The sequence below is a fragment of the Capricornis sumatraensis genome, chromosome 21 (assembly GCF_032405125.1).
Source record: "Capricornis sumatraensis isolate serow.1 chromosome 21, serow.2, whole genome shotgun sequence".
Classification (NCBI taxonomy): domain Eukaryota; kingdom Metazoa; phylum Chordata; class Mammalia; order Artiodactyla; family Bovidae; genus Capricornis; species Capricornis sumatraensis.
The window spans coordinates 63,928,371-63,955,117 of NC_091089.1; the positions used below are offsets into that span (position 1 = coordinate 63,928,371).

A 26,747-nucleotide genomic window follows, 5' to 3' on the forward strand; every position below is an offset into this window, starting at 1 on the left:
CGGGATCCTCCGCCCGGGACGATGGCTGCCACCCGCTCCGTCCCCGCCCGCGCCGGCGGCGGCGGCGGCGCAGCGCGCACGGGCCGCGCGTGTCTCCGGGGCGGCCCGCGGCCCTCGCCGCCGCCTGCTTCCTGCAGGCGCGCGCGCTCAGCGCCTCCGCCCCGCTCTGCGCTCCAGGCGGCGCGGGGCCTACTCGGGGCCCGGGCCTCCTGCCTGCTCTCCCGGCCGCCCGAGGACACACGGCCGTCTCAAGGCTGGGCGCCAGGACGAGGCCTCAGGCCAGCCGAGGCGGGGAAGCCGGCGCTCGGGGCGCCTGGCGCCGGAGACGCCACGGAACAGGCCCGCGTCCGCGGGGTCCCGAGGATTCGCATCCTACGCAGACAGAGCCAGGCCAGGATTTGGAGGGGGAGCGAATCCAAGATACGTGAAGAAGCACGTGAGGGCTTAAGGTACTGGATGATATTGTGTGAATTGCTAAAATGCTTCTCGGCACAATCGGTAGCTTAAAAAAATACTCTCCTATGGTTTAAGGGCATTTTTCCCGTCACGGTCCTTTGGGGTGGAGGTCTTGGCAAATACGAAGTCCAAATAGACCAGGAGCTCAAACGTTTTTGGTCCAGTCATTGGGACAGACAGTAAACAGAACTTACATGTATGTAGAGTGTCTTAGGGAGCAGTAAGTGCTAACGGGAGAGATGAAAGGGCAGAAGCAGTAGAGATGCTGGAGGCTTGCAGTTTGAGCGAGCATGGACGTTCGTGCTAGTGTGAGTTGCCGATTGTTTCTTCTTCCAACCTGGTGTGGACCATATGCACGGTGCCCCTTCTTCAGGCCAGGAAGGCAGGCCTCCCCTCCGAGCACCTTCCCTCTGAGAACACAACCTCCAGGCACCACCCCCACACGCACACACACAAAAAGCAAATGAACACCTTCTGCCTAACCTCCAACAGCCAGAAACCCGGCTTCTGGAACAGTCAGACCCTTTGTCACTTTGTTTGCTCTTCAGCTGGTTGAGTCACTCCAGCCAACAGTATGGAACAAAAATCTGCGTTTACAGGCACAAGAGAGCCAGGTAGAGCCATCCAGGTGGGGCTTAGTAATTCGTGGCGGGGTTTCCAAAGACAGGAGACTCAACAGGACTGTGTTAAATAAATAAATCTTATTTTTCTCAATAATGTAAAAAATAAATTGCATTTTCCTTTGGCAGTAAGTAGCTGATTCAACGTTGAGCCTGAAAGCTGTTTGTGTTGTTGGTGGTGGTGGTTGGTTGGTTGTTTTTTTTTTCCTTTTAAGAGACTACAGCTTCCCTTCAGTGGTGCAGCAGTGACAATGCGGATTATTTCTACTGCTTTCACGAACCTTTTGCATATTTGTTGGCGGCAGGCCTGTGGACTTCACTTATGGCCCAGATAGGCACCCAGGGTGATGCAAGCGCCCACCAGGGCCAGACTGAGCAGTGCCTTCAGAGACAGCCAGGAGAAATCAAACAGGGGCCGCATGCTAGGGCCGTACAGCTCCACAAAGGCGTCCTGCAGCGGGGGAGAGGGCGGGAGGAAAAGAGTGTTAGAGTATTAAATGTTTCCCGTTACTATAACAAAAAAAGTGCCAGCGCAGTGCCAGCCGACCGGGGGAGAGGCATCTGAAGTGCCTTGCACCTTCAGAAGGGTGAGGGCAAAGGTCAAATGTGCTTTGGGGAAAATGATTTCAGACCCACTCTTTTCAGTTTCATTCAGGACATACTTATTGAGACCTTACACACACACCAGGCACAGCAGAGACTCAGCCATGAGTGAAACAGACCAAAAGCTCAAACGTTTCTGATCCAGTGAAATGGGACAGACAGTGAACAAAACTTAGATGCATCGTAGAGTGTATTAGAGAGCAGTAAGTGCTAACGGGAGAAATGAAAGGGCAGAAGCAGTAGAAATACTGGAGGCTTTGCAGCTTTAGCGAGCATGGACATTCGTAAAAATAATTGCAAAAGAAACCCCAACTACTCCTTTACTGAATGCTTGCTATAGGCCAGGCACTTGTAGCGAACCCCTGACATGCATTATCTTCTTTATTCTTCACACCCGTCTTAAAGGGTCCTTTACTTTGTTCTTGTGCTGTAAGAAAAGAGCCGAGACCATTGAATGCTCATTTCTCAGATTTGCTGGGGAAGATTAGATTCTGTGTTTGGACCCAGTGAGCATCTGGACAACTCTGTCTGAATATATGGGCTTCCCAGCTGACCCAGGTGGTAGAGGATATGCTGGAGACACAGATCAGTCCTCAGGCCAGGAAGATGCCCTGGGGGAGGGTGTGGCAGCCCACTCCAGCATTCTTGCCTGGAAAACCCCATGGACAGAGGAGCCTGGCGGGCTGCAGTCGTTTGGGGCACAGAGAGTCGGGCTGGCCTGAAGCAGCTGAGCGTGGATGCATGCACGTCTGAATATGTAAAGCAGTGAGTGGAGTGTTTATCCCTTGGTGGATTAATCAGGTATGAAGGGGAAAACAAGACATAGTTCCAGTTAGGCCCCCAAACCTGGAATTAGCACACAGTTTCACTAAGGGAGACGGCGCATACAGAGGTCCAGCGTCACTGTGTGAGGAGCGGCTGATGATGCTAACCATGCTTTTGTCTGTCTGGGGCGAGTATTCAGTAGAGGTATCAGGTGTTATTTTTGTCTCCCCAGTGCTGTGCGTGGTCTTAGTACATGTAGGTGTTTGAGAAATGTTTGTTCAATTAATGATTAAGGTTTTCTAACATCAAACATTGGTTTGAATTCTGTATTTGGCCTAATACATTACCCAGATACTCTGCCTGTTTGAAATTATTCCTTTTACATACAACCACCTCTGGAAATCTTGGCAGTAATCTCGAAGGTGAACATTTAAGGCATCATTAAGGGGAACTTCCTGTGTTATTAAGTATAAATGTGCACACAGTTATTTCTCACGACTGCATACCTTTCCACCGCGTATATTTATAGACCTGTATCTGTGCTGTACTTTAACCAAGTCTTTTTACTTTTTAATTAAATTATTTTTAATTGGAGGATAATTGCTTTACAACGTAGTACTGATTTCTGCTAAACAACATACAACTGCTCAAATATTCCCTCCCTCTGGAGCCCCTCTCTCCTCCCCCATCCCACCCCTCTAGGTCATCAAAGAGTGCCAGGCTGTGCTCCCTGCGTTATAGACCAGCGATTTGTAAATTCTTATCTATGCATTTGGATTTAGGTTTTGTTTTTGTTTTTTGTTTTGAGACAAATTCCCAGAGTTGAACTCAGTTGATCAAAATTGCTTCCCACAGTCCTGAAGGGTTTGTGCTGAGCTATCCTCACTCTCTCACTGCCCCAGTGACCTTGGCACCTTTTACAAAAAGCAGACAAGAGGGAATTCCCTGGCAGTCCAGTGGTTAAGACTCTGCACTTTGACTGCCGAGAATATGGGTTCAGTCCCTGGCTGTGGAACTTAAGATACCACAGGCTGCGCAGCCAGAAAAACATGAAAACAAGAACTAAACAGACAGAACCCCACAAAGGCAGACAAGGGTTTAGGGCGGTGCGTCTCACTGGGGGTGGTCCTGCCCCCCCACCATGACACGTCTTTGGTGGTCGTGGTCTGGGGGGGGGCGGTGCTGCTGGCATCCGATGGCAGAGACCAGAGGTGCTCTCCACTGCCCCGCGCGGGACAGGACGGCCCCAGCATGAGAATCATCCCCCCCCAAGTGCCAGAGGTGCTGAGACCGAGAAGCCTTGTGAAGAAAGGTCCAGAAGAAACTCCACAATCACAGCCCTCAGAAGACCCAGATGGTCGATCTAGTGTGTCCATAGCTCTGGTCAAATTAGCGCCAGATGAGTTAGCTAGCCTGGACAAGTAACTGCTCCCCTGCACGTGGGTGACCTCTCCCTTCAGAGGTACTGGATTAACTTCTACCAGGAGAGGGCGCAAGGGTTTTCTTCTTCCTTAATCTATTGTTAAACAGTTTTCTGAGTTTGAGTCTTAGCAAAGCAAGGCAATAGACATAAATGGCACATGTGCTTAGCGCCCTTGGCCCAGAGCTGAGCTGACAATCACGGCTGTTCGTCAGGACACCGACCTTCCCTACACGTCGGGGGGTAAACGGGGCAGGAAGGAGTCAGGACCAATATAGAGAAACTTGCCTCTTGCAGAGTGCACCCCCGGACAACACAGACACAGCAGCAGACGTCTAACAGCCCTCCCTCCGTGCTGTTTTCTCTAACGATGGGAAGGCTGGAACCCCCATACACCAGCCAAAGGCACCCGGACTCCTCGGAAGAGCGCACTGGGCGGTAGGCACTTCAGCTCCGTGTCGTGAGGGTCGGCGGCTGGGCCCTGAGTCCCTTTAGTTATCAATGGAGTCGTCTGTGGCGGGATATGGAAGAGACTAAGGCCTCAGCCACCTGACCCTTCCAGACCAGGCGCCCCCTCGGGAGACAGGGGAGGCAGGGAGACGGTGCTCGACCCCCGGGCAGACGAGACGCCTCTCCCAGCACCCCAGCCCTGGGGCTGGAAGACCTCCCCGCCCAGCCTCAGCCGCTTGTATAAATAACTGTGCTTCACGGCCCATTTCTGATGTGCATTACAAAGAAAGAAATCATTTCTGAAGTGGGATGAGCTAACATAGCATCTCTTAACCCAAAGCACGGGCACGGAGGGACCTGGGAATGAGCCCTGAGCGCAAGGGAGGAGGTCTGTGTGGAATCCTAGCTTTGGCATTTTATTGCCTGTGACCTTGAACAAATTACCCGAGGCTGAGCTTCATTTATCTCACCCATAAAACTGGTTGTTGTGAAGATAAACGTAGGTGACTCGGGCCATTTGTAAACGTGGCCCCGAGCGTGAACTAGAGGAAACATCACCCGGCTCTCTGGTCTGTCCTCTTGCTCACCTGCTGTGATCCTCCTCAAACTGCCCTGGCCTCCAGGCGGTCTGCTGAGCCTGCCAATTTCCAGAAACAAGCAACCAGCTCCCTCTAAGGTGTCAGCTCTTGGTTCTCAAGATAGTTGATGATTTCTAAAGAAATCGTGAATTCAAACATACACACATGATGTGTTCTGGTGGAAAATTGGAAGCGATAACACACGCCCAGCTCTACTTCCTCGTAGATTATTAAATCAGGCTGTAGGGCTGAGAGGCATCATTTAATGCGCGGCACCCCCCTCGCCCCTGAGATGGAATCTACCCCATAATCTGCCCATCTATGATTCTAAAGTGCAGAGCAGAGCCTGTGGTTTCAGGAGTGAAGCTCCAAAAGCTATTTTCACCGGGGAGTCTTCTTGCTTTTTCAAACATCCTGATCAGGGTGATTTCCGAAGTCTGTTTGAACAGTCTGTCATTATTTGTTTAAGTCTGAAAGCTGTTTTAAATAAACACATGCTCATTCTATGTATGAGAAGCAACAGAGAGGGAAGAAGAAAGCCCGGGCCGTCGTCACATGATTTGGACAAAGCCCCCGCCTATATGTTCAGGGTGCACGCAGCACCTGGTTGTGTTGGGACTGGCCAGGGCTCTGCCCGACCTCAGGGATGGGCACGGCAGGTCTCCAGGGGAGGGCCCCTTCTCCTTCTGTTAGCCCCCAACTTCAGAGGGGAGGCAGGCAGCGCCCCAGCTCTGGAGGCCCTTTTGCAGACAGCTTCCCCACAGACTTCACATTCAGAGGCCACAGATGGCTGGAGTCTGAGTTCCAGCAGCGCCGACCTCAGAGGAGCAGGGCAGCTAATGCCCCAAGCCCAGGCCCTGGCTGCAGGGCTGGGAGTTGGCCAGGGAGGTGTGGACGGACCAGGTAGGAACAGACAGCTCAAGTCAGCGAAGGTGGGGGGAGGGGGTCAGAGTGTCCTCTCCCTGCCCTGGGACCACTCGGCCCCATCCCTCCCGCCCCTGTCCCCGCCACACCTCCCTCAAGGCAGCCCACTCTCCATACCTCCCTCAAGGCAGCCCACTCTCCAAGATTTTCCTTTCCCCTTCAGGTCCTTCAAAAAGTTTTATTTAAACCTGGTTCCGAATAAAATGAGATTTAAAAACCAATGAATCAGAATGGCAAGAACTGAAGAAGACCACCGAGTTCCACTGAAAAGGATGGTGTGGGGGTGGGGGCGGGAGCCCAGATACCCTCACACAGCTCAGGGGCTCTCAGGAGCAGGTAAGCGGAGAGGCCGTTCATGTTTGGAAATGCGCAACAGAAGCTTTAAAAGTACTGTTCATGTGTTAGTGATTCTACTTCTAATTATCTTGAAAACAATTAATAAAACTTTAAAACAAAAATATCTGAAAATATGATAGTGAGTATGTTATCGTTTAGTCGCTCAGTCGTGTCTGACCCTTTGTGACGCCGTGGACTGTAGCCCGCCGGGTTCCCCTGTCGTGGGATTGCCCAGGCAAGAACACTGGAGTGGGCTGCCATTCCCTTCTCCAGGGGATCCTCCTGATCCAGGGATCGAACCCGCACCTCCTGTGTTGGCAGGTGGGTTCTCCACCACTGACCCGCCAGGGAAGCCCACTGGAATATGGCTCAGTCACTAAAAATTGTGCCCTGTATTTATTGGCAAGGGAAGATGTCCCCAGCATAACACTGAGTGAAACAGCGCAGCAGCCTCTGCCAGTCCAGGCTCCCGCTGGCTCTTAGCACTCACAGGGAAATGGAACGGTGACCTTGGTCAGCTATAAACAGATGGGAAACTCAGGCACGTTCCAGTCTTTGAGCTGACTGTGGATGCCTTATGTGATCATGGAAGAGCCTCAGTGGGGAAGCCGTCCTGCCCTTGAGTAGATCCTGGCCTAGAGAATGGACTCGTGTGCTTCCACGTGCGTGTGAAACTCAGCTAGATGGAGGCCTGCCGCCGTTTCTGCTCTGCATCGAGCAGAAGCAAGGAGAAAATCAGATGGCGCTAAGAGGAAGGCTAACGCTGCCATCAGACGCCTCCGGTATTTTCTGTTACCCGAGGCTTTATCATTTTATCTCCACGGGGACCGCCTCCCACGTGACCACCTGAGGGCCAGTGCAGAGCACGCACCTTCCGTCATTCCACCCTGTGGCTGGGGAGCTGGGGTGTTTATGCACCGACTCCTCCCACTTGCTGGCTGAGGGTTGCTCCTATGGAGGCGTCCGTAGTCCAGCACTTCTGGCTGGTCATGTGCACAGGCAAAGGGGTCAGAGAAAGCCACTGGGGAAAGAGATCCAGATGCGACATCTCCTGTAGCTTGAGAGCTCTGAGGTGGTAAGGGCAAGATGAATTCCACAGGGCAGGGTATGAGCCGCTGATCTGACCCGCTCGCTGTTTTCTCTAGCCTCATTACCTTCTCTCCCCAGGACCAGTGCTAGGATTTCCCACCTAACTTCTCTGCCGTTAGCCTAGTGCCCTACCCTTCAATCTTCTCTGCCTGCTGCAGCCACAGGGATCCGTTCAGAATCCCGTCTGTCACTCCCGTGCTTCGATCCAGACCATTAACACGCAGGCTCCCCGTGCTCTCCCCACCCAGCTTCCTGCTCAGCTCTCGTCACTCGATAAGTTCATCCAGTTCCCGCAGGTATTCGGTGCAATCGTGTTCTGCAGGCAACTTTCTCCAAGTCCCTGGGCTGAGCTAAATAATCCTCAGCCAGTCCCTGCTCACTGTATTCTCTGAAGGTCATCTGTTTACCTGTCTGTCTCCCCCTCATTCAGCTATGAGCACCTGGAGGCGCAGGGACCATGCTTTATTTATCCCTGGATCCCTGGAGCATGTTTCTGCCACATGTCAGGCACTCAGCATATGCTTGTGGAACTGAAGTACACCTTGCCGTAGACCAGGCTTTCCAAACACATTTTAATCGATGATGTTTTTCAAAAGGAGCATATAGAAAGGACAAATAAATTTGCACTGGAACAAAATCGGACGCCTTTTTTTTTTTTGCTGCAGCAGCTTCTAGTGTCTCCAGTGAAGAACTCAAGTTCAGCTCATTCAGAATGGTCAGCGCTGGATCTGACTGGTCGGTGCTGGTGCCACATTGGTGGTGGCACTGTGCCATTCAGCAGTTTTGAATAGTGTCCCACCTGAACGCCCTGGAGTCTCCAAGGGAGGCACAAGCTGTGGGGCATTTTCCAAGCCCGCTGGACCATCTGTCCCTCTGTCAGGGAGATCCCCGTCCTGTGAAGACTGAGGATGCCGAGTGGAGGAGGTAACAAAGCAGCAGTTCTGCGCACGGCGACAGAGGCAGCGCTGGTGCCCCCTGTACAGGACGGGCAGGTGATCCGAGGCGCCAGAGCCACCCTAGACCTTCATGGGAACAGCAAGACGGCTGGTGGCCCCTTGTCTTGGAATCTGCTAAGAGGTATGAGTGTGTGTGTCCACACTCACTTGCTCAGTCACGTCTGACTCTCTTTCGACCCCGTGGACTGCAGGCTCCTCTGTCCATGGGGTTTTCTCCAGGCAAGGATCCCGGAGTGGGTTGCCGTTACCTCCTCCAGGGGATCTTCCTGACGGAGGATCGGACCCACGTCTCCTGCTCTGGCAGGTGGGTGTGCTTCACCACTAGCACCACCGCAGAAGCAAGGGGGATGAGCCTTGTTCCCAATAAACAAGACCCGCGGTTTCCCCAGTACCCAGAGGCAGCTGACGTCCAGGCCCCAGGCGAGCAGGAATGCTGGGAAAAAGGAGGAAGCCAGGCAGGGAGGGAGACACCTGCACAGCAGAGAGCAGGGCTCTGCCTGAAGCCGGGAGGCAGCAATGCCCGGACGCCCACTAGGGCTGAGATCAAAGGGGGAGCGGCAGCCAGGCCGCTGGGCAAGGCGGCCTGCGCAGCACATGCGAGGGAGCCAGGGCTGTGTCTACCTGAGCGCAGCAGCTGGTGAGGAAGTGACTCTACTTCCCGCCTTATCATTGGCCCGGCAGGATTTCCTCTGCAGCCACTTTGTGCTGAATGAGTCTGGAAGGTTCCGTCTGGAGCAGAGAACCGTGGTGGGCGGTGGCTAAGTCCAGTCCCCTGGGCGCTTCCTCCCCCCCCCCCGCCACCGCCCCTTTACTCCTGAAGTATTGATTCCGGGCTTGGGGGAAAAGGAAACAGAAAAAACCTTGATGACTGGAGCATATAACCGAAGGACACACAGCTGCCTGGCCTGCAGATGGGGGCCTGTGAGCGTGAGAGGCCGCGGGACCCTTCACCGAGGTCCTCGGGGGCCCCCAGCCCGGCAGTAAAGGGGGCTCCACCTTGGAGGCACTCTGGGCCCAGGGGGAGGGGCTCGTTGCGTCACAGGCCGAGGACATAAAAATGAAACCTGATCCGAGTGTCATCCGGGTGTAACCAGAAACCAGAACGATGGCAGGAGATGAGAAGCCCACACAGGACTGGCCCACCCGCCTCGGGTCCAAGGAAGATTGGGTGTATTTTGTGATGCAAACTGAGCTGAGGATGCAAATCAGGCAGGGTCCCGGAGGAGCTGGAGGGAGGGCAGGAAAATGAGTACCCCAAGGGTTCCTTCCCTTCTAGAGCGGGGCAGAGTTTGAACCTCATTTGCAAAGGCGTCTATTGCTCTGGGGACCCCTCAGCCACGGGGCCAGCTCAAAGGCAGCGGGCCCTGTCCACGTGCTGGAGGCCGGAACCAGAGGCTGCCGGCCTGGTGGGACCTCAGAGGTTCTGCTAGTCTCTCTGCTCTGGGGCTGGGTAGTCGCTGCAGTCTGGAGAGGAGTGCAGTGAGGAATTCCAGGCTGCGCCAGCTGTGTGAACATTGCAGGAGTGGGGACCTGGCCACCTGTGGGCTTAGGAAGTGAGAACAGTCCAGAGATTCGAAAGGTGTCTGTGGAAATGGGCCAAGCAATGCATCTATAGCGAAATGTGCTTTAAAAACATGTTAAATAGTTGTACTATTTGGTTCATCAGGTTCAGATGATAAACCAGCGTGAGGCTAAAGCCGTATCTGTAGAAGACTCTGAAATCTCATCTTTGACTTGCCGATTCATTTGGGAACCAGACATTTTTTATAAGGTGCTGAGGAGTCTTAAAGTTAAACAAGACACAGGCCTGCATTGTAAGAATGGCTCCTTGATATTCTCACGTGTTCACAGCAGCTTTGGTGAGCAGGAGAGTTCTATAAATGCATGCAAAAAAGCAGTGTGTGTGGATGCATTTTGGGGCTTCCCAGGTGCCTCAATATTAAAAAGAATCTTCTGCCAATGTAGGAGATGCAGGTTCCATCCCTGGGTCAGGAAGTTCCCCTGGAGAAGGAAATGGCAACCCACTCCAGTGTTCTTGCCTGGGAAATCCCACAGACAGAGGAGCTTGGCGGGCTGCAGTCCATGGGGTCGCAGAGTCGGGCACAACCGAGCGAGTAAACAACACAGGCGTTTGCCCTTCGGGCTCTGGGGTTTGAGGAAGGAGACCGCGGCTGCTGTCCTCCTTCAAAGGGTGGCTCCCCCAGGACCCTTTAGGCCCAGAGGCCGCAGGAAACTGCCTTGCAGGGTTTTGGCTTTAAAACAAAGTGACTTCATTTCTCTTCCTGACCTTCCTCATCCCACTACCTTCTTTTGGCGAGAGAGCCGTGCATTTTCTGGCACTTGGTCCTTTCTTGCTCTGGGCTTATGTTATTTTCACTGTTAGGGGGAAACAGCCCATTACGATGGAATTTTGTTGGAATGAAAGCACATCAAGCAAAAAATAGTGTAATTATTACAACTCAGCAATAAAAAGACGGATAGCCCAATTAAAGAAGGGGCAGAGATTTGAATAGATATTTCACAGAAGCAGATCTCCAAATGGTCTAGACATGCATCCGTCATTTAGGGAAATGCAAATGGAAACCACAGTGAGATATCACTTCATCCCGACCAGCATGGCTTTCACCTCAGAAGCGGACAATAACCAGCGCCGACAAGGAAGGAGAGAAAGCAGAGACTGCACCCATCACTCATGGGAAAAGCAGAGCGCGCAGCCTCTGTGGAAGAGGGTGGGGCTTGCTCGGAGAGGTGAGCGGTTACCCCACGACCCGGCAATTCTGCTCCTAGATGCACACCCAAGGTAACTGAAAATATATGTTCACACAGAAACGTGAACACACATATTCACATCAGTGTGATTTATCATAGCCCAAAGTGGAAGTGACCCAAATGTCTATCAGCTAATAGATAAGCAGTAGGGTACCATCCGGAGAAGGAAATGGCAACCCACTCCAGTGTTCTCGCCTGGAGAATCCCAGGGACGGGAAAGCCTGGTGGGCTGCCGTCTGTGGGTCGCACAGAGTCGGACACGACTGAAGCGACTTAGCAGCAGCAGCAGGGTACCATCCACACCATGGAATATTATGCCGCCATAGAAAGGGATGAAGCGTTGATACGAGCCACAACGTGGATGCACCTTGAAAACAGCACGCTGGATGAAAGACGTCAGGCATGAAGGCCACACATCGCGTGCCACCATGGGCTTCCCTGGTGGCTCAGATGGTAAAGTCTGCCTGCGGTGGGGAGACCCGGGCTCGATCCCTGGGTTGGGAAGATCTCCTGGAGGAGGAAATGGCAACCCACCCGCAACTCCTGCCTAGAAAATCCCGTGGACGGAGGAGCCTGGTGGGTTACAGTCCATGTGGTTGCAAAGTCGGAGCCGACTGAGCGACTTCACTTTCATTTCTATGACATGTCCAAATTAGACAAATCCGACGGGACAGGAGTGGATTGGGGTTGAGGAGAGACGAGTGGACAGTGACTGCTTACGGGCACAGGCTTTTTTTTTTTTTTTGCCAGAGTGATAAACAGTTCTAGAATTAGAGAACAGTGATGGGTCTCACGACATTAGAAATACTAAAACCAAGCAGTCACGCTTCCCTCATGGTCCAGTGGCTTCCCACTGGTCCAGTGCTTTGCAATAGAGGGGACATTGGTGTGACCCCTGGTTGGGGGAGATCCCACGTGCCACTGGACAGCTAAGCCCGTGCACCGCAACTGCCGCGTCTCAATACCGAGCCGGGCGGCCTAGAGCGCGCGCTGCGCAGCAGGAGGAGCCGCAGCAGCGAGCGGCCGGCGCCGCAGCTGGAGAGCAGCCCGCAGGCAGCGGCCGAGACCCAGCACCGCCGGAAATAAACATTTTTTAAAAGTCAATCACTTAGAATTGAATTTTAAGGTTTGTCAATTATTATTTAAATTCGTATTTTTTACACGACGTGAAGAAGGGCACTAAACTAGTTTTATGCCGCTCGGAACTGGACAGAAGGAGCTGCTTATTCTGGAACCCTTGCTCACGGGTGGCCCCCTTGCCAGGGTCCAGGCCTGCCCGGATGTGAGCGTGGCCTTCACTCTGTGCGGCCGGCAGCAGGGAGACTCGCCCCCGCCCCGGAGAGCCCCCTCTGGGCTGCGCCAGCCACGTGGCCCGTGAACGCGGGGTCCGGCCAGCCGAGGAACCCAGGGCCCTCCCTGCCGCCCCGGAGCGAATTCATAGGCTAGAGATGGGAACTGGGCGGATGCTCGCCGAGCCCCGCAGCGCGGCCTGAGTGCTGTCATCGGGACACCAGCCGGGGCGGGGGTGCGCGGGGCCCTGATTTCCCAGACCCGAGTTGCGGGCCGCAGGCCTGACTCTCCGCTGGTTTAAGTCAGCAGGTGTTGACTGAGGGTGGTGTGGGGAGAGAGCGGAGAAGCGCATTCCTAACAGGAACTTGCTGAAAGCGACCTCGGACCTGGAGGGCGTGTGTCCAGTGGCGGAGCAGGAAGGGGCGCCGTCCTCGGCGGCCCGCCAGCCTCCGGCTGGACCTGCGCTGACACCTGCTTTCAGGACTGGCTGAGAAACCAGCACGGCATCTCTTCTGGAAGCTCCGCACCACGCCGGGCCCGGGCTTTCCCTCCACGACAGGCTCAGGACCCCGACTGCCGCCCCCACCGCGAGGGGGGCGCACCCCGCCCCCGCCTCGACGCCCCGATCCTGGGTCCTCAGTCCGCGGCAAGCGAGTCGCTATTAACAGCCCTGCTTTACCTCCCAGGACGCTCGCATCCTGCAGGGAAGCACCCCGGGACACAATAGGCCGTACCCTGTGCCAGCTGCGCCGTGAGTCACGTGGGACGGTCTGCGCGCCACGGACCCACCGCCTTCCGCAAGGGCTGAGCGCTCGGGAGGGCCGCGGGCGCGGTGGCGCCCTGCTCAGCGGGCTCCATGTGGGCGTGCCACGGGAAGGTCGGCCTTCGCTTTGCAGTGTATGATTTAGTCCAGTTCACCTGGAAAGCCTCAACATGAATGGAAACAGATGCATCTCGAGGCGCACTGCCCGGCTCTCGGACAGGCCTCTTCCTCCCGCACAGACAGTCCTCCCACGTCCAGGGAGGAGAGCAGACCTCTCCTCATAAGGAGCACGCGGCCACGGCCTCGGCCTCTGACGCGCAGACCCGGGCACCGGCCGCGCTCGGGTCCTGGACGCGGGTTCCTTCACTCGGTGCAGCTTTGCCGGCGCGGCTGCTCGTCGAGATAGATGCCCCTGGGAAGGCCTTCTGACGGCGTGTGCTGTGCCGCCAGAACGACATGGGCCTTAAATATGCACAGAGTGAGAGGGGCACTCACAGGGAGAGACAGAGGAGGGACAATCAGAGGACAGAGAGACAGACAGACAGACAGAGGCAGACGGCAGGGACACAGAGGGAGACTGATACATACAGAGAAGGGGAGAAAGAGACGCAGAGAGTCACAGGGACAGCGAGGCAGAAACAGAGAGAAAGGGAGACAGACGTGAGACTCCTGAGAAGCCACAGAGAGGAGAGAGACAGAGAGAGAGACAGGGAGAGAGGCTGAGGAAACACAGAAAGAGGGGACGGAGAGACACAGAGAGAGACAGGGAAAGAGGCTGAGAAGGGAGAGAGACAGGGAAAGAGGGGATGGAGAGACAGAGAGAGAGGGAAAGGGGCTGAGAAGGGAGAGAGACAGGGAAAGAGGCTGAGAAGGGAGAGAAACAGAGAAAGGGGGGATGGAGAGAGAGACAGAGACAGAGAGAGAGGGAAAGGGGCTGAGAAGGGAGAGAAACAGAAAGAAGGGGCGGAGAGAGAGACACAGAGAGAGACAGGGAAGGAGGCTGAGGAAACACAGAGAGAGGGGACGGAGAGAGAGACACAGAGAGAGAGATGGGAAGAGGCTGAGAAGGGAGAGAAACAGAGAAAGGGGATGGAGAGAGAGACACAGATGGGGTTCTCCAGGCCAGAACACTGGAGTGAGCTTCAATTTCCTTCTCCAGGGGATCTTCCCGACCCAGGGATTGAACCCAAGTCTCCCACATTGCTGGCAGATTCTTCACCAGCTGAGCCACAGGGGAAGCCCAAGAACACTGGAGTGGGTAGCTTATCCCTTCTTCAGAGGATCTTCCCAACCCAGGAATCCAACCCGGGTCTCCTGCATTGCAGGGCGGATTCTTTACCGTCTGAGCCACCCCGAAGCCATGCACATACACAGAGACACAGACAGACAGAGACAGACGGCTCCCGGGGAGAGGGGGCATCCTGGATGGGCTTCGAGTGGGTGGAGGGGCTGAAAACCTTCCGTCAGCTCAGCCTCCGGGGGACCGCTGACCCCTCACAAGGGCCCCTTGCCATGAAGCGAGCCGGCTGTGGACGCCAGCAAGGCAGGAGAGGACGAGAGGACAGGTGCGCCCTGAGCCAGGCCGTCGGTGTGGCTAGCAGCAGGCCCACTGGGGGGCAGTGGCCCGGATGGGGGGCGGCGGGCCCCGCTGGGGGGCAGCGGGCCCGGGGAGCTGCACTTCTCAGGCCGCCGGCCCTCCTGACGCAAGCTCAGCCGCGTGCGGGGCTGGCCGAGTGGAGCCTGGGGGCCCGCCTGCAGAGGGGCTCGGGCGTGGCCGGCTGGACCCAAGGGGGGCTCTGACCCACACTCGGGCCTCCTCCACCATCTCCTTCGCAGCGAGTAGCCGGCCGGGGACTCTCACGTGGCCCCGGCAGGTCAGCGCAGGTGCCCCGTCCAGAGGCCCTGGCTCACAGCTCCTCCTGCCCTGACCCCTGGGGGCAGCACCGCTGGAGCTGAGCTCCAGGATGCAAGCTCACAGCTGTTGCCTGCTCCACACCCAGCCCTGCACTCTGCACTCACAGAGACTCAGGGGGCCGTGGCTTCCCTGTGACAGTGCATTCCTCCACCCAACTGCCGTTTCAGTCACCAAGTCGTGTCCGACTCTTTGCAACCCATGCACTGTAGCACGCCGAGTTTCCCTGTCCCCCCCCATCTCCCAGAGTTTGCTTAAGTCAATGTCCATTGAATCAGTGATGCCATCCAACCATCTCCTCCTCTGCCACCCTCTTCTCCTTCTGCCCTCAATCTTTCCCAGAATCAGGGTCTTTTCCAATGAGTCAGCTCTTTGCATCAGGTGGTCAAAGTATTGGAGCTTCAGCATCAGTCCTTCCAATGAGTATTCATTCAGGGCTGATTTCCTTTAGGATGGACTATCTCCTTGCTGTCCAAGGGACTCTCGCACCCAATGCCGAGCTTCAGATCAAGGACTCAGCAAATGCTCTCCCAGTATAACGGCTCAGAGATGCAAGTATCTGCTGGAAACTTCCTTTACCCCTAAGGTCACATGGATAAGTTCAAGTTTGGAGTGGTGAAGCTTTCAGCTAGGACTTTGGTTCTAACAAACTGTTATTTTCACCGAGGGAACCTCTTGGCCAAGAGCATGGATCTTGGATCCACGTGTAACAGGCTTCCTACAATAAAAATGGTACAAACTTTGGACAGCTTTTGCAGGCGCTGCATGGGGCTTTTTCGTGAGACCAGCCCTCATTCCTCTGGCTTTGATTTCTTCTTTGGATGCATCTGAAGCAAGCAACCCAACCCCAGTCAAACCACTCATCCCAGCATTTATTTAAAGTCGACTTCTGGGATGAGTAGACAAAACTGTTGCTCCAACCCAATGAGGTGACTCAGAAACGACGTTACATATTATGGCCTCTGGCTAAGATCAAGTGTAGTATGGGGGCTTCCCAGGTGGTGCGGTGGTGAAAAAAATCCACCTGCCAATGCAGGAGACACAAGAGACACAGGGTCAATCCCTGGGTCAGGAAGACCCCCTGGAGGAGGAAATGGCAGCCCACCCCAGTATTCTCGCCTGGACAATCCCATGGACAGAGGAGCCTGGCAGGATACAGTCCACGGGGTCGCAAGGAGTTGGACACAACTGAGCGACTGACAGAAAAGACTGGGGTCAGAGAGGTTATACAACCTGCCCAAGGTCACACAGCTGCAGTCTGAACTGTTCAACTCCGAGGTATGGTGCCAGGCCTGCAGGACTTTGCATAAGGGGAGAAAGGAGGTGCTGGATTTCAGGGCACAAGACTCAGGCGGGGCCGGGGCCATGCCACGGTGGGTGAGCCTGTGCGCGCAGGCTGGGTGCTCCAGCAGAAGCAGCGCCGTGAGCAGGGAGCACGCACAGGCCTGGAGCCCCCGCCAGCGGCGCTGCAGCCTGGATCCCCCGGAACACAGGTGGCCTCCTGGAATCCCTGTCTGTGGTTTGGCCGTGGTGGCCGCTCCTGCACGCGCCTCCTCAAGAGCATTCAAAAAAGATGTGCAGAATATATTTTAGAAAACTTACGAATTTTTGCCTAACTAAAAAATTTTTGACATTTTGATTCCACTTGTTTGGCTTAGTATGCATAGAATGCTAGGTTTCTAATAAAAAGAAAAACAGATGTGCAACAAGCAACAAAGGTTTACTATAGAGCACAGGGAACTATAGTCAATGTCTTGTAATGCCTATCATGGAAAATAATTTCAGAAGTAATGTATGTGTAACTGAATCGCCTTGCTGTGCACCAGAACCACCGTAAGTCAGCGATGAAAGGGAGTGACAGTGCTGCTCGCTCAGTCATGTCCAACTCTGCGATCCCATGGACTATATATAAATTAAAAAAATAAAAATGGCATGTGGATAGAGATGTGAGCCCAGAAGGAGAAACTCCTTCCACCTCCTGGCAGGGTTGTTTCACCAAGACTTCTGGAACGTGAAGCAGTTTCCCTGTGTCTCAAAAACCAGTCCAGCTTGAGGCCTGTTCAGCACACTAGCACGAGAGACTCCAGCGCCTCCCCCGTGGGGGGAGGATTTCGACGGTTGTGCAGGCTCGGCTCATGGGCTCCGCTGAAGCACAGCGACCGTGTCCCTGCCTCCCCGTCACGGGCAGCGCGGGGGGCCGGGAGGCCCAGCCACGGGTGCAGACCCCGCCTGGGAGCCCACTCCCCACGCAGGCCTCAGCCACCTGTCTCCTGACCGCGGGCTGTCCTCTCCGCTGACTTCCACTTGGAAGTGTTTCCACGGCTGAACAAAGCCAGAGCCCTTTCCGTTCCTAGGAAGCTGCCCATGGAGCTTTCCACAAAACGCATCTGCTCGCTGCGCTCTTCATCCTGCCATGTTCCGTTCGTGTCTGGCAAGCTAGATGTTTGCAGGGCGAGCTGGTGATTGTCGCGGTCAGGCCGAACTTTGAAGTGCTTTTCTCATTTTTAAACGATTCAGGAGTGGCCCCTGAGAGACAGCATATTCAGGACAAGGCCTCTACGCAAACCAAAGATGTACACATGCAGGCGGTGTCAGTTGCTCGGTCGTGTCCGACTCTTTGTGACCCCGGGGACTGTAGCCTGCTGGGCTCCTCTGTCCATGGGATTCTTTAAGCCAGAATGCTGGAGTGGGTGGCCATTCCCTTCTCCAGGGGATCTTCCCGACCCAGGGGTGGAACCCGAGTCTCTTGCATTGCAGGCAGGTTCTTTACCACCTGAGCCACCAGGGCAGCCTGAGACAGACAAGCGGGGCACAGAGGCTCGTGTGCATGGTGATTCTCAGCCAAGCCCGCTCTCCGCCGCCCCCAGCACACGAGACCTGGCATCCTGCCGGCGGGGCACTGGGCAGGGGAGGGGAACCTCAGTGCAGGTTCCAAGCCGGTCCTCCGAGCCCCCCCACCCGCCTGCCTGAGTTTCCCGAGAGAGACCGATGCCCACCCTCTTGGATGTAGGGAGGGCTGCATGTGGGCTCTGTGGGACCAGTGCTGTCTTGGTGGCCACGGGAAGGACTGGTGAGGACCTCCCAGCCCTCCTCCTGGCTCAGTGACGCAGCTCGTGGGCACGAACGGACCTGAAGCTCACAGGAGACGGGGCAGGGTCACGTGAGGCGTCCGTGTGGCCCTCTGGCCACGGTACCTGGAGAGGATGCCGGGCCTGAGATCCTGGCTGGAGTCTGAGCCAGCCGCTGGCTCCAGAATCCTCTGTTAACCCTTGTGGGGTTAAATGCCAGCAGGGGAGTGATGGGCCAACTGGAGAGGGATTTGTGCCGGATAAACGGGCAGAACGAAAACGTCTAATTGTGTGCTTTCTTTGTGAGTTTTCACCTCTGCCAAATTCTTGAAATTCTTAGGCCTTACAATTTTATGTGCTTTCCATTTCAATTTGAACCTGAAACGTCATTTAAATGTCTTCTGAGGTAATCCTCACCTACTCAACTCCCAAAATTGAAAAAAAAAAAAAATTAAGGTTATTCGACTCACACCTGGAGAGTTTTTGAAGGCTATCTGACCACCAGTCATAAGCTCTCAGTTGATGAATTGCAGATTCAAATAAGTAAGTTTTACTTCTTGGTACATCAGCAGGGAAAGGTCATTTTATTAAGGGTCATTTTAAATGTTAAAGATTATAATTTCACTGCCATCATGTCTATAAGACCTTTTATATAAACTTCTAGATATAAAATAAGTAATTCCTTTTAGCAACTTTCATACAGTATGTTTGAAAGTTGTTAAAAGAGTTGATCTTGTACTTATAACTTGGTGATGGATGCAGTTACTACGACACCGTGGTGCTCATCTTGCAATATATACACACAGTGAATCACCGCTGTGCATCTGAAGTGAGCACCGTATTTCACATCAGTCGTATCAATTCAGGATGTCCCTGGTTTTCCAGGGGTTAGGAGTGCGCCTGCCAGTGCAGGGGACACAAGTTCGGTCCCTGCTCCAGGAAGATTCCACGAGCCAGAAAGTGAGTGAGCCCATGCACCAACACCGCTGCAGCCCAGCCCTCTGGAGCCTCAGCGCTCAAACGAGAGAAGCTGCCGCAATGAGGCGCTCACGCACCACCTCTGGAGTGCAGCCCCCTGCTCGCTGCAACTAGAGAAGCCCACTCACAGAAGACCCAGCGCAACCAAAACATGAAAAATTCATATTAATTAAAAACATGCAGGATTTGACTGCCATCAAGTCTACAAGACCTTTGATGAGAGAGTAAGAAATTCCCCAGTTCTAATGTTGAACGAGGGAACACACCCTCTCGGAGGCAGGAGCCTGAGCAGATGTGTGGTTTCGATGAGAAGCCCATTGTACCTTCCTTGTTCCCATGACAACCCACACAGTGGGCAAGCTATGGGGTCCGAGCGTCAGCTACCCCAGGCCCAGATCCTCTCCTTGCCGTCAAGGGAGACTCCGCTCCAGGTTTCAAGGGCCTTCCTTGTGGCAGGAGGAGAAAGGTCCCTCCTGTCCTCTGAAGGCCCTTTCCGGCCCTAAAGTTCATAACTTGAAGATTCTGAGACCCCATTTTCAGTGTTTGTGCACCAAAAGCAGGCATAAAGAAGGCTGCATAATTGGGAGACTGGGAGGCAGGCCCACCAGGGCCTTCTCGGTTCTCATGGAAAGGTCCAGACTTGCCATTCTGTCTATTTTGGGTACAGTGGATGCCTGAATCCTAGAGCTGATCTGAGGGAGGAAACTGGAAGCCACGGGCCTGATAGAGAAGCTAGGAGCATGCCTGCTACTCTAGGCAGCAGCAGCAAGAAGCACTCAAACCTTCAAGGCACTGGCTTCCCTGGCGCTCAGCAGTAAAGAACCTGCCCGCCAATGCAGGAGACCCAGGTTTGATCCCTGGGTTGGGAAGATCCCCTGGAGAAGGAAATGGCAACCCACTCCTTGCCTGGGAAATCCCAAGGACAGAGGAGGCTGGCGGCTACAGTCAATGGGGTCGCAAAAGAGTCAGACACGACTGAGCAACTCAACACCAACCAGCCTCCAAGGAGCTAGAAGGGAGACTCGTGGGCAGGGCTCCTAGAGTCCCCACTATCCGCTCCTGCGTCAAAGTCCATGCAAAAGTGATGTAGGACCACACTTCACATGGAATGAAAACAGAATTTCAATAACTCAAAGATGATTTTCTAAAAAACTGAGAGATGCCTTCTCTGGATATATCCTGCTTCAGTTCAGTTCAGCTCAGCTCAGTCACTCAGTTATGTCCCACTCTTTGTGACCCCATGGACTGTAGCACGCCAGGCCTCCCTGTCCATCACCAACTCCCAGAGTCCACCCAAACCCATGTCCATCGAGTCGGTGATGCCATCCAACCATCTCATCCTCTGTCATCCCCTTCTCCTCCTGCCCTCAATCTTTCCCAGCATCAGGATCTTTTCAGATGAGTCAACTCTTTGCATGAGGTGGCCAAAGTATTGGAGTTTCAGCCTCAGCTTGAGTCCTTCCAATGAACACCCAGGACGGATCTCCTTTAGGATGGACTGGTTGGATCTCCTTGCAGTCCAAGGGACTCTCAAGAGTCTTTTCCAACACCACAGTTCAAAAGCATCAATTCTTTGGTGCTCAGCTTTCTTTATAGTCCAACTCTCACATCCATACATGACCACTGGAAAAACCACAGCCTTGACTAGACGGACCTTTGTTGGCAAAGTAATGTCTCTGCTGTTTAATATGCTATCTAGGTTGGTCATAACTTTCCTTCCAAGGAGTAAGCGTCTTTTAATTTCATGGCTGCAATCACCATCTGCAGTGATTTTGGAGCCCAGAAAAATAAAGTCTGACACTGTTTCCACTGTTTCCCCATCTAGTTGCCATAATATCCTGCTTATCACCCATAAATAACACTCACTAGTGGTAACTTTCAATGATATGTTAGTACATCAACCAAAGGGATCTTATGGGTTTTTTCATCCATTCCTCAGATAACAGATGGATGTGGTACGTGTGTGTGTCTGTGTGTGTGTGTGCGTGCACGCACATGCATGCATGTCCCTTGTGCTCGATTGTGTAGGATTCTTTGTGACCTTTGGACTGTAGGCTCCAGTGTCCATGGGATTTTTTAGGCAAGAACACTGGAATGGGTTGCCATTTCCTCCTCCAGGGGATCTTCCTGACCCAGGGATTGAACCTGTGTCTCTTGAGTTGGCAGGGAGGTTCTTTACTGCTGAGCCACCAGTGAACTCAAGGTTGCCCCAGAAATTACAGAGAGAATGCATTCAGTCATTTTCGGGTTATCATGCTGTGGAAAATTTGTTTTTCAATCCAGAAGACTGTTGAACTGCTTTTTTTTTTTCATTGCAGATAACTCAAAACTGGTTTGGTTCCATGACATCAGCCTTGGCACGTGCGAAGAGCAAGAACTTTGCCTTGTTTGGAACCGAGAGGAGCCTCTACTTTCTCTTTTCCATTTTTATGAAGACAGTATTTTTTCCTCTTAGCTGGATGATGTATACTTTTAACATTCCAGGGGGAAAGTGTCAGTGATATGCAAGTCATAATAAAAGAAAATCAAAAGAAATGCAATTACAAGGGGCAAGGAACTTCATCATTTTTAGTATGAAACGCCCAGAGGAAAATCTAATTTTAAAAACTACCGGCACCATATGAAGGAGACAAGAATATACAGAAAGATTTGTTACTTTAAAAATTAACTTAATTCTTAATCTTTCTGGGTCTTGGGCTTTTTTCTCTTTATTTTTAAAGGCCAAAAATTACCATGTGATGTTGGATAAGGAATAAAGCTCCCATCACTGCGATGTGATGCTGGGAAGTGACAATGGAATCCCCTGGTCTCTGTCTATGGCTTGCTGGCTGGAATGCAGGAGGGCATTTAACAAGTTATTAAGAGCGAATGTATATTGCGGATGAAACCATGGCTCTTTCCCATTAATATAAAATCCCTGTTAAAAGTGAAAACGTGGGCTTCCCTGGTGCTCCCGTGGTGGTTAAGAATCCACCTGCCTCTGCAGGGGGAACGGGTTCAATCCCTGGTCTGGGGAGACCCCACATGCCTCGGAGAAACTGAGGCCCCGGCACCCTGGAGCTCGAGCTCAGCTGCAAGCACGGCCACCACCACGAGAAGCCCGCAGGCAACTGGAGAGTAGCCCCCAGTCAGCAGTCAGGGAACACTTGCGCACGGCAGCCAAGACCAGCACAGCCAAAAATAGAAAATAATCACAAATAAGGTGTTCTTAAGGAAAACGAATATTCGTGGGGCACCCTGCCGCTGATAGAATTCCTCCATGTTCGTCAGCTGGGTTTGATCCTCCAAATGACGCACAGGTAAGTCGTGACTCTCGTCACCTCTACCAGACTGACGATCACGAAGAGGTTACTTTTCCAAAGACATACGGTCGCCTGATGGCGGAACCAGGACTCAGACCCAGAATTCTGACATAAAGCATCTCACCCTTCCACTCTCTCACACGGCCACCCTGATCGGAGTTCTACGACTGCCAGCTAACGGGCTTGCACAGAACCAGGATGTCATAAGCTGAATACAGCTGTGATTTGCTTATTTATAACAGCTCTGTCTCTTTGAAAAAGCGACGTCATTTAACAATTATGAGAAAAAAAATCGAGCTCACGTCTATCATAAACGTTGGCTGACATTAGGGGACTTTGACTTATTTCTAACCCAGCGAGATTTAATTCTGCCACCCTCAACCCATACTAAGAGAAACTGGAATCATTCATTATTTACAGGGAGAGTCCAAATAATATTGCAATATCACAGGCTTCCTTTAAAAGCCTTTTTCTTGATGGAATCTCTGATTTTCCTTTCGGGCATGAAAAATAACACTGTTATTATTAGAGGGGCCTGGCCGAGGGTTAGCAGTGAGGAAGGAAGGAGATGGCGTGAATAAGATTGATTTCTAACCTTTTATCTAGTTTTTGGTTGGAATCAAATTCAGTGTTTGGCTCCATAGCTTTCTCTATAGTAAGGATTCTCTTGACATAAGGCTTTTAGATTTGAGGAGATACATTTCCTTTGTCCAGATGTGAGTTTTCTCCACTTGGCTGGAGTCAGCCTGAAAATGGAAGACACGGAGGTCTGGTAGAAAGATTCCTAAGGGTTCTCTCCTTTTCAAGAGTGGATTCCACAGAAAGCTCTCTGCCCTCATCTGTTAGCAGTAGTGGTGGGTCTAGTAGGCTCAGAGAAAAACAGAGACGTCACTTTTCTGTCCACTGCCCATTATAATGATTTTTTTTTAATTTTTTATTATTTTTTTGGCAGTACCACGTGACTCGCAGGATATTAGTTCTCTGACCAGGGGTCGAGTCTGGGCCCAGAGCAGCGACAGCACCTAACCACTGGGCCACCAGGGAATTCCTGTTTCTTCTTTTAGCGCTCTGCACCTCTACTCTTTTGGTCCTTCCCTTGTGTCTCAATGTGCCGCCCTTTCACCTTCTCTTAGCATCTGTCTTTGCGCGCACCTAGCTTGTCTCAGGGCACAGTCTTCCCAGGCTATGAAGCTGCACCACTGAGCCTTTCCTGGACCCCCCAGCTGGGCACAGACTCTAGAACCAGGCTTCCAGTGAGGTGTTTTAGGCGGATACACCAACAGTCTCCACGTAGGGATAAACAAGTAGACCCAGATGGGATTCCTAAAAACCCTGAAGCTTAGTAAGCACGTTTTGTTGAAACTTCCGGCAGTAAATGTTCTAGGAATGCTGGAATGCGACATAAAATTTGCTGCCTAGGAAGGCATTACCCAGGTTTCGAGAATGGAGATGAATTCTCCAACCTCCACTGGGTGACTCTTGTCATATTCTTCTAATTGAACAGGCAATATTCTTCAAAAAGTCTTAAGCCACGTCTCCACTGAGAAGGCAAATGGGCCTCTTTTCAACCTGCCTACACTGAGCCCTCATGGTGTTTTTCAATAAACGACTCAAGAAGTCATCTCGGTTTCCTCTTCGGTAATGAGATGAGGGACACCCCCTGCTTCTCTTTCACCTCGCTCATTGCTCAAAGGGAATTTTCCCCCTTCTTGTGCATTTTCTATAAATTAGCCTAGTAGATGGGTCAAATGAATCTGTTCAGACTTCCCCGCAAAATTCCCTTCCCCGCCCTGACAGTGTCTGTCCTGACCCTAAGCCGCTTCCCCTTGTGGCTCACTCCCCTGCCATCCTAAGCGCCTGACCGTCTGTCCTACAGGATTTCCCGGGCCTCAGCTCGGAGGCCAGGAGGACCTCAGCTCTGAGGTGGACTTGGGGGAAAAGCGCTGTGCCTCCCCGCCGGTTGCAGACAAGTGTTCAGGAAGGCAGGAGGGGGTGCATGAGAAGGTGGCCCTGGGGTAGGCGTGTCAAGGCCACGTGGCCCTTGAGCGGGCTCACTGAGGAAGGGCCGGGGTCTGCAGGCCATCCAGGCCCGGGGGCCTCAGTGCAGGAGCCCCGAGTGAGAGTGGAGGAGGGGATCCATGTCCACGAGCAACTCCTAGCCGTGTGGCTTTCCAAACAAAAAGCTCCTGGAAAGGATCGTTGAAATGGACGTCACAGCCTGTTCCATTTCTGGAGGCCCAACCCAAGTTCTCCTCCTTCCCAGTCCTGTGGATACATGCTCATTTCCTTGGCAGCCTTAGATAAAGCTATTAATGTGTTCTGAGTGCCTCAGAGATTAGCATGATTATAAATATGAGTGTTCAAACACAAGCAAGTTGAAACCAAATGCCCCTCAAACACTGGCTCTCTGTGATAGGAAGGTTTTCGGTGGTGCCTTGAGCCCTTGGATAAATGAGCTGGAAAACAGAGTGAAATGGGCCCGCTGGTGAATCCCCAAGGCCGGGCTCGCACACAGCTAGGAGGAGACGCAATCGCTGCTCCCGACGTGTACAATCCACGGTGGCTGGCAGCAGAGCTCTGGGCGAGAATCTGAGAAATACCAATTCAGAACTTCAAGCAGGGGCTCGGGTGGGCGATACAGAGGCTCTGATCAAAACAGGCAGTCTTTACTCCACAGCCAACCTGCAAAACATCCCCTTCACGTTCTAACTGCCTGGTGGGGCTTATGAGAGACTCACTAACCAATAGTTATAAATAGCCATCAAGGAGTTTGTTTATCTAACTAAGAGAAAACACTGTTCAAGATTTTTAAAAACATGCATTTGACACCAAAGAGATGTAACTGCTATGGGCAAACAGCACGCCAGACCGAGCCTGCTGTTTTGATGTGGTCACTATTTGCTAAGCAGACCTGCCACTTGGCAACACGTTGCGCGCCCAACTCTAGGTATTTGAAAGTTTAAAAGCACACCTCTTTCAAGAAATTCTAAAATTAAAGATTTTTTCATTAATTTGTCAAAACCTTTCCCCAAGTTAGTCCAAAAGCCTGAGATTTTACTTGTCAAGTCACGTGAAGACAGAAGGGGTCCTAATGGCTGGGTCTCTTCTTTAATCTCCTAGCACTGGTATCACCAGCTTTTGTCAACCTAACCGACCAACTTATTTATAGAGCGCTACTCCTAAATGTTAAATGATAAAGTGTAAAAACTGTTCCCAGGAGGCAAAAGATAGTAACTTACAAGCCGACTGTCAGCATCTACATTTTTTTAATTTTAAAAAGCTTTTTGTTTTGGGATATAACTGATTAACAATGTTGTGATAGTTTCAGGTGAACAGCGAAGGAACTCAGCCATACATGTACACGTATCCCTTCTCCTCCAAACTCCCCTCCCATCCAGGCTGCCCCTAACATCGAGCAGAGTTCCATGTGCTCTACAGTAGGTCCTTATGGGTTATCCATTTTAAATATGGCAGTGGAATCCAGTATGTGATTGGAAGATACAGTTATGTGGGTCTGGTGAAATTCTAGGACACCCACTGTATCAGGATGGTAGGTGATCAGGGGAAAATGCCTCATCAGTCTTCAATTTCAGTATTTTCTACCTACAGATCTGACCATGGCGGGCTTCCCCGGTGGCTCAGCCGTAAAGAATCTGCCTGCAGTGCAGGAGACATAGGGGACGTGGGCCCAATCCCTGGGTCAGGAAGATCCCCTGGAGGGCATGGGATTCTCTCTGTGGGAGCATCCCATGGACAGAGGAGCCTGGTGGGCTGCAGTCCATGGGGTCGCAAAGAGTTGGACGTGACTGAAGGCAGAGATCACACACAGTCTGACCACAGCGCCTTTGGTAGTGGGTACAGGAGGCTAGCACACCCACGGAACATGGTTCTGCCTGGATGCCAGCTCTCATCCAATACCACGAGCTGCCAGTTCTACCCACAGCTAGGCTAGTTCAGAACTGGCATCCAGTCCAGTTGCAGGAAGACCCACCACCTGTCACTCTGTCACCTGAAAACCTATTTCACTTGGCCTCTGATTCTGCGCTCCACCCTCTGCCCTGGAGGCGGCGCAATGCTAAGGACAGAGCACAAGCGTCAGAGGAAGACAGAACTGGGCTGCGACCTGAACTCTGCAAATCCCCAGCCGTGTCAACGAGTCGGATGAGCTCGTTGTTCTCTCCTTTCCCCGGAATGCTTCCATCTAACTTGGGAGATGAGATCTTCAACGTCTCGGAGCCTCCACGTCTTAATTCACAAAACACAGAAAATGAGGCTCTAGTTCGAGTGTTGGCATCAGAGTAGAAGGCTTCTGTGAAGCGTTTCAGCACAGGCACTGCCGTCAGTCATCGTGGATGCTTCTACTCCCTCATCTTTCCGTTTAACTGTCAGAGGCCTCAATTTTCTTCTTCTTTCAAAGAAGTGATAGGAAATGCAAATATGAAAAGAGCCGTGTGAAGAGCTTGAAGCT

General features: G+C 52.7%; 1 protein-coding gene across 1 annotated transcript in view; it reads right to left on the minus strand.

Annotated features, from left to right (window-relative positions):
- Positions 1-1,392: 1,392 nt before the first annotated feature.
- Positions 1,393-26,747, minus strand: part of BCL2 (BCL2 apoptosis regulator) — a 194,388-nt gene continuing 169,033 nt past the window's right edge. Inside the window, exon 2 of the mRNA XM_068993960.1 lies at positions 1,393-1,527. Within this exon, the coding sequence (XP_068850061.1) occupies positions 1,393-1,527 (135 nt within the window). The remainder of the gene's footprint in view (positions 1,528-26,747) is intronic.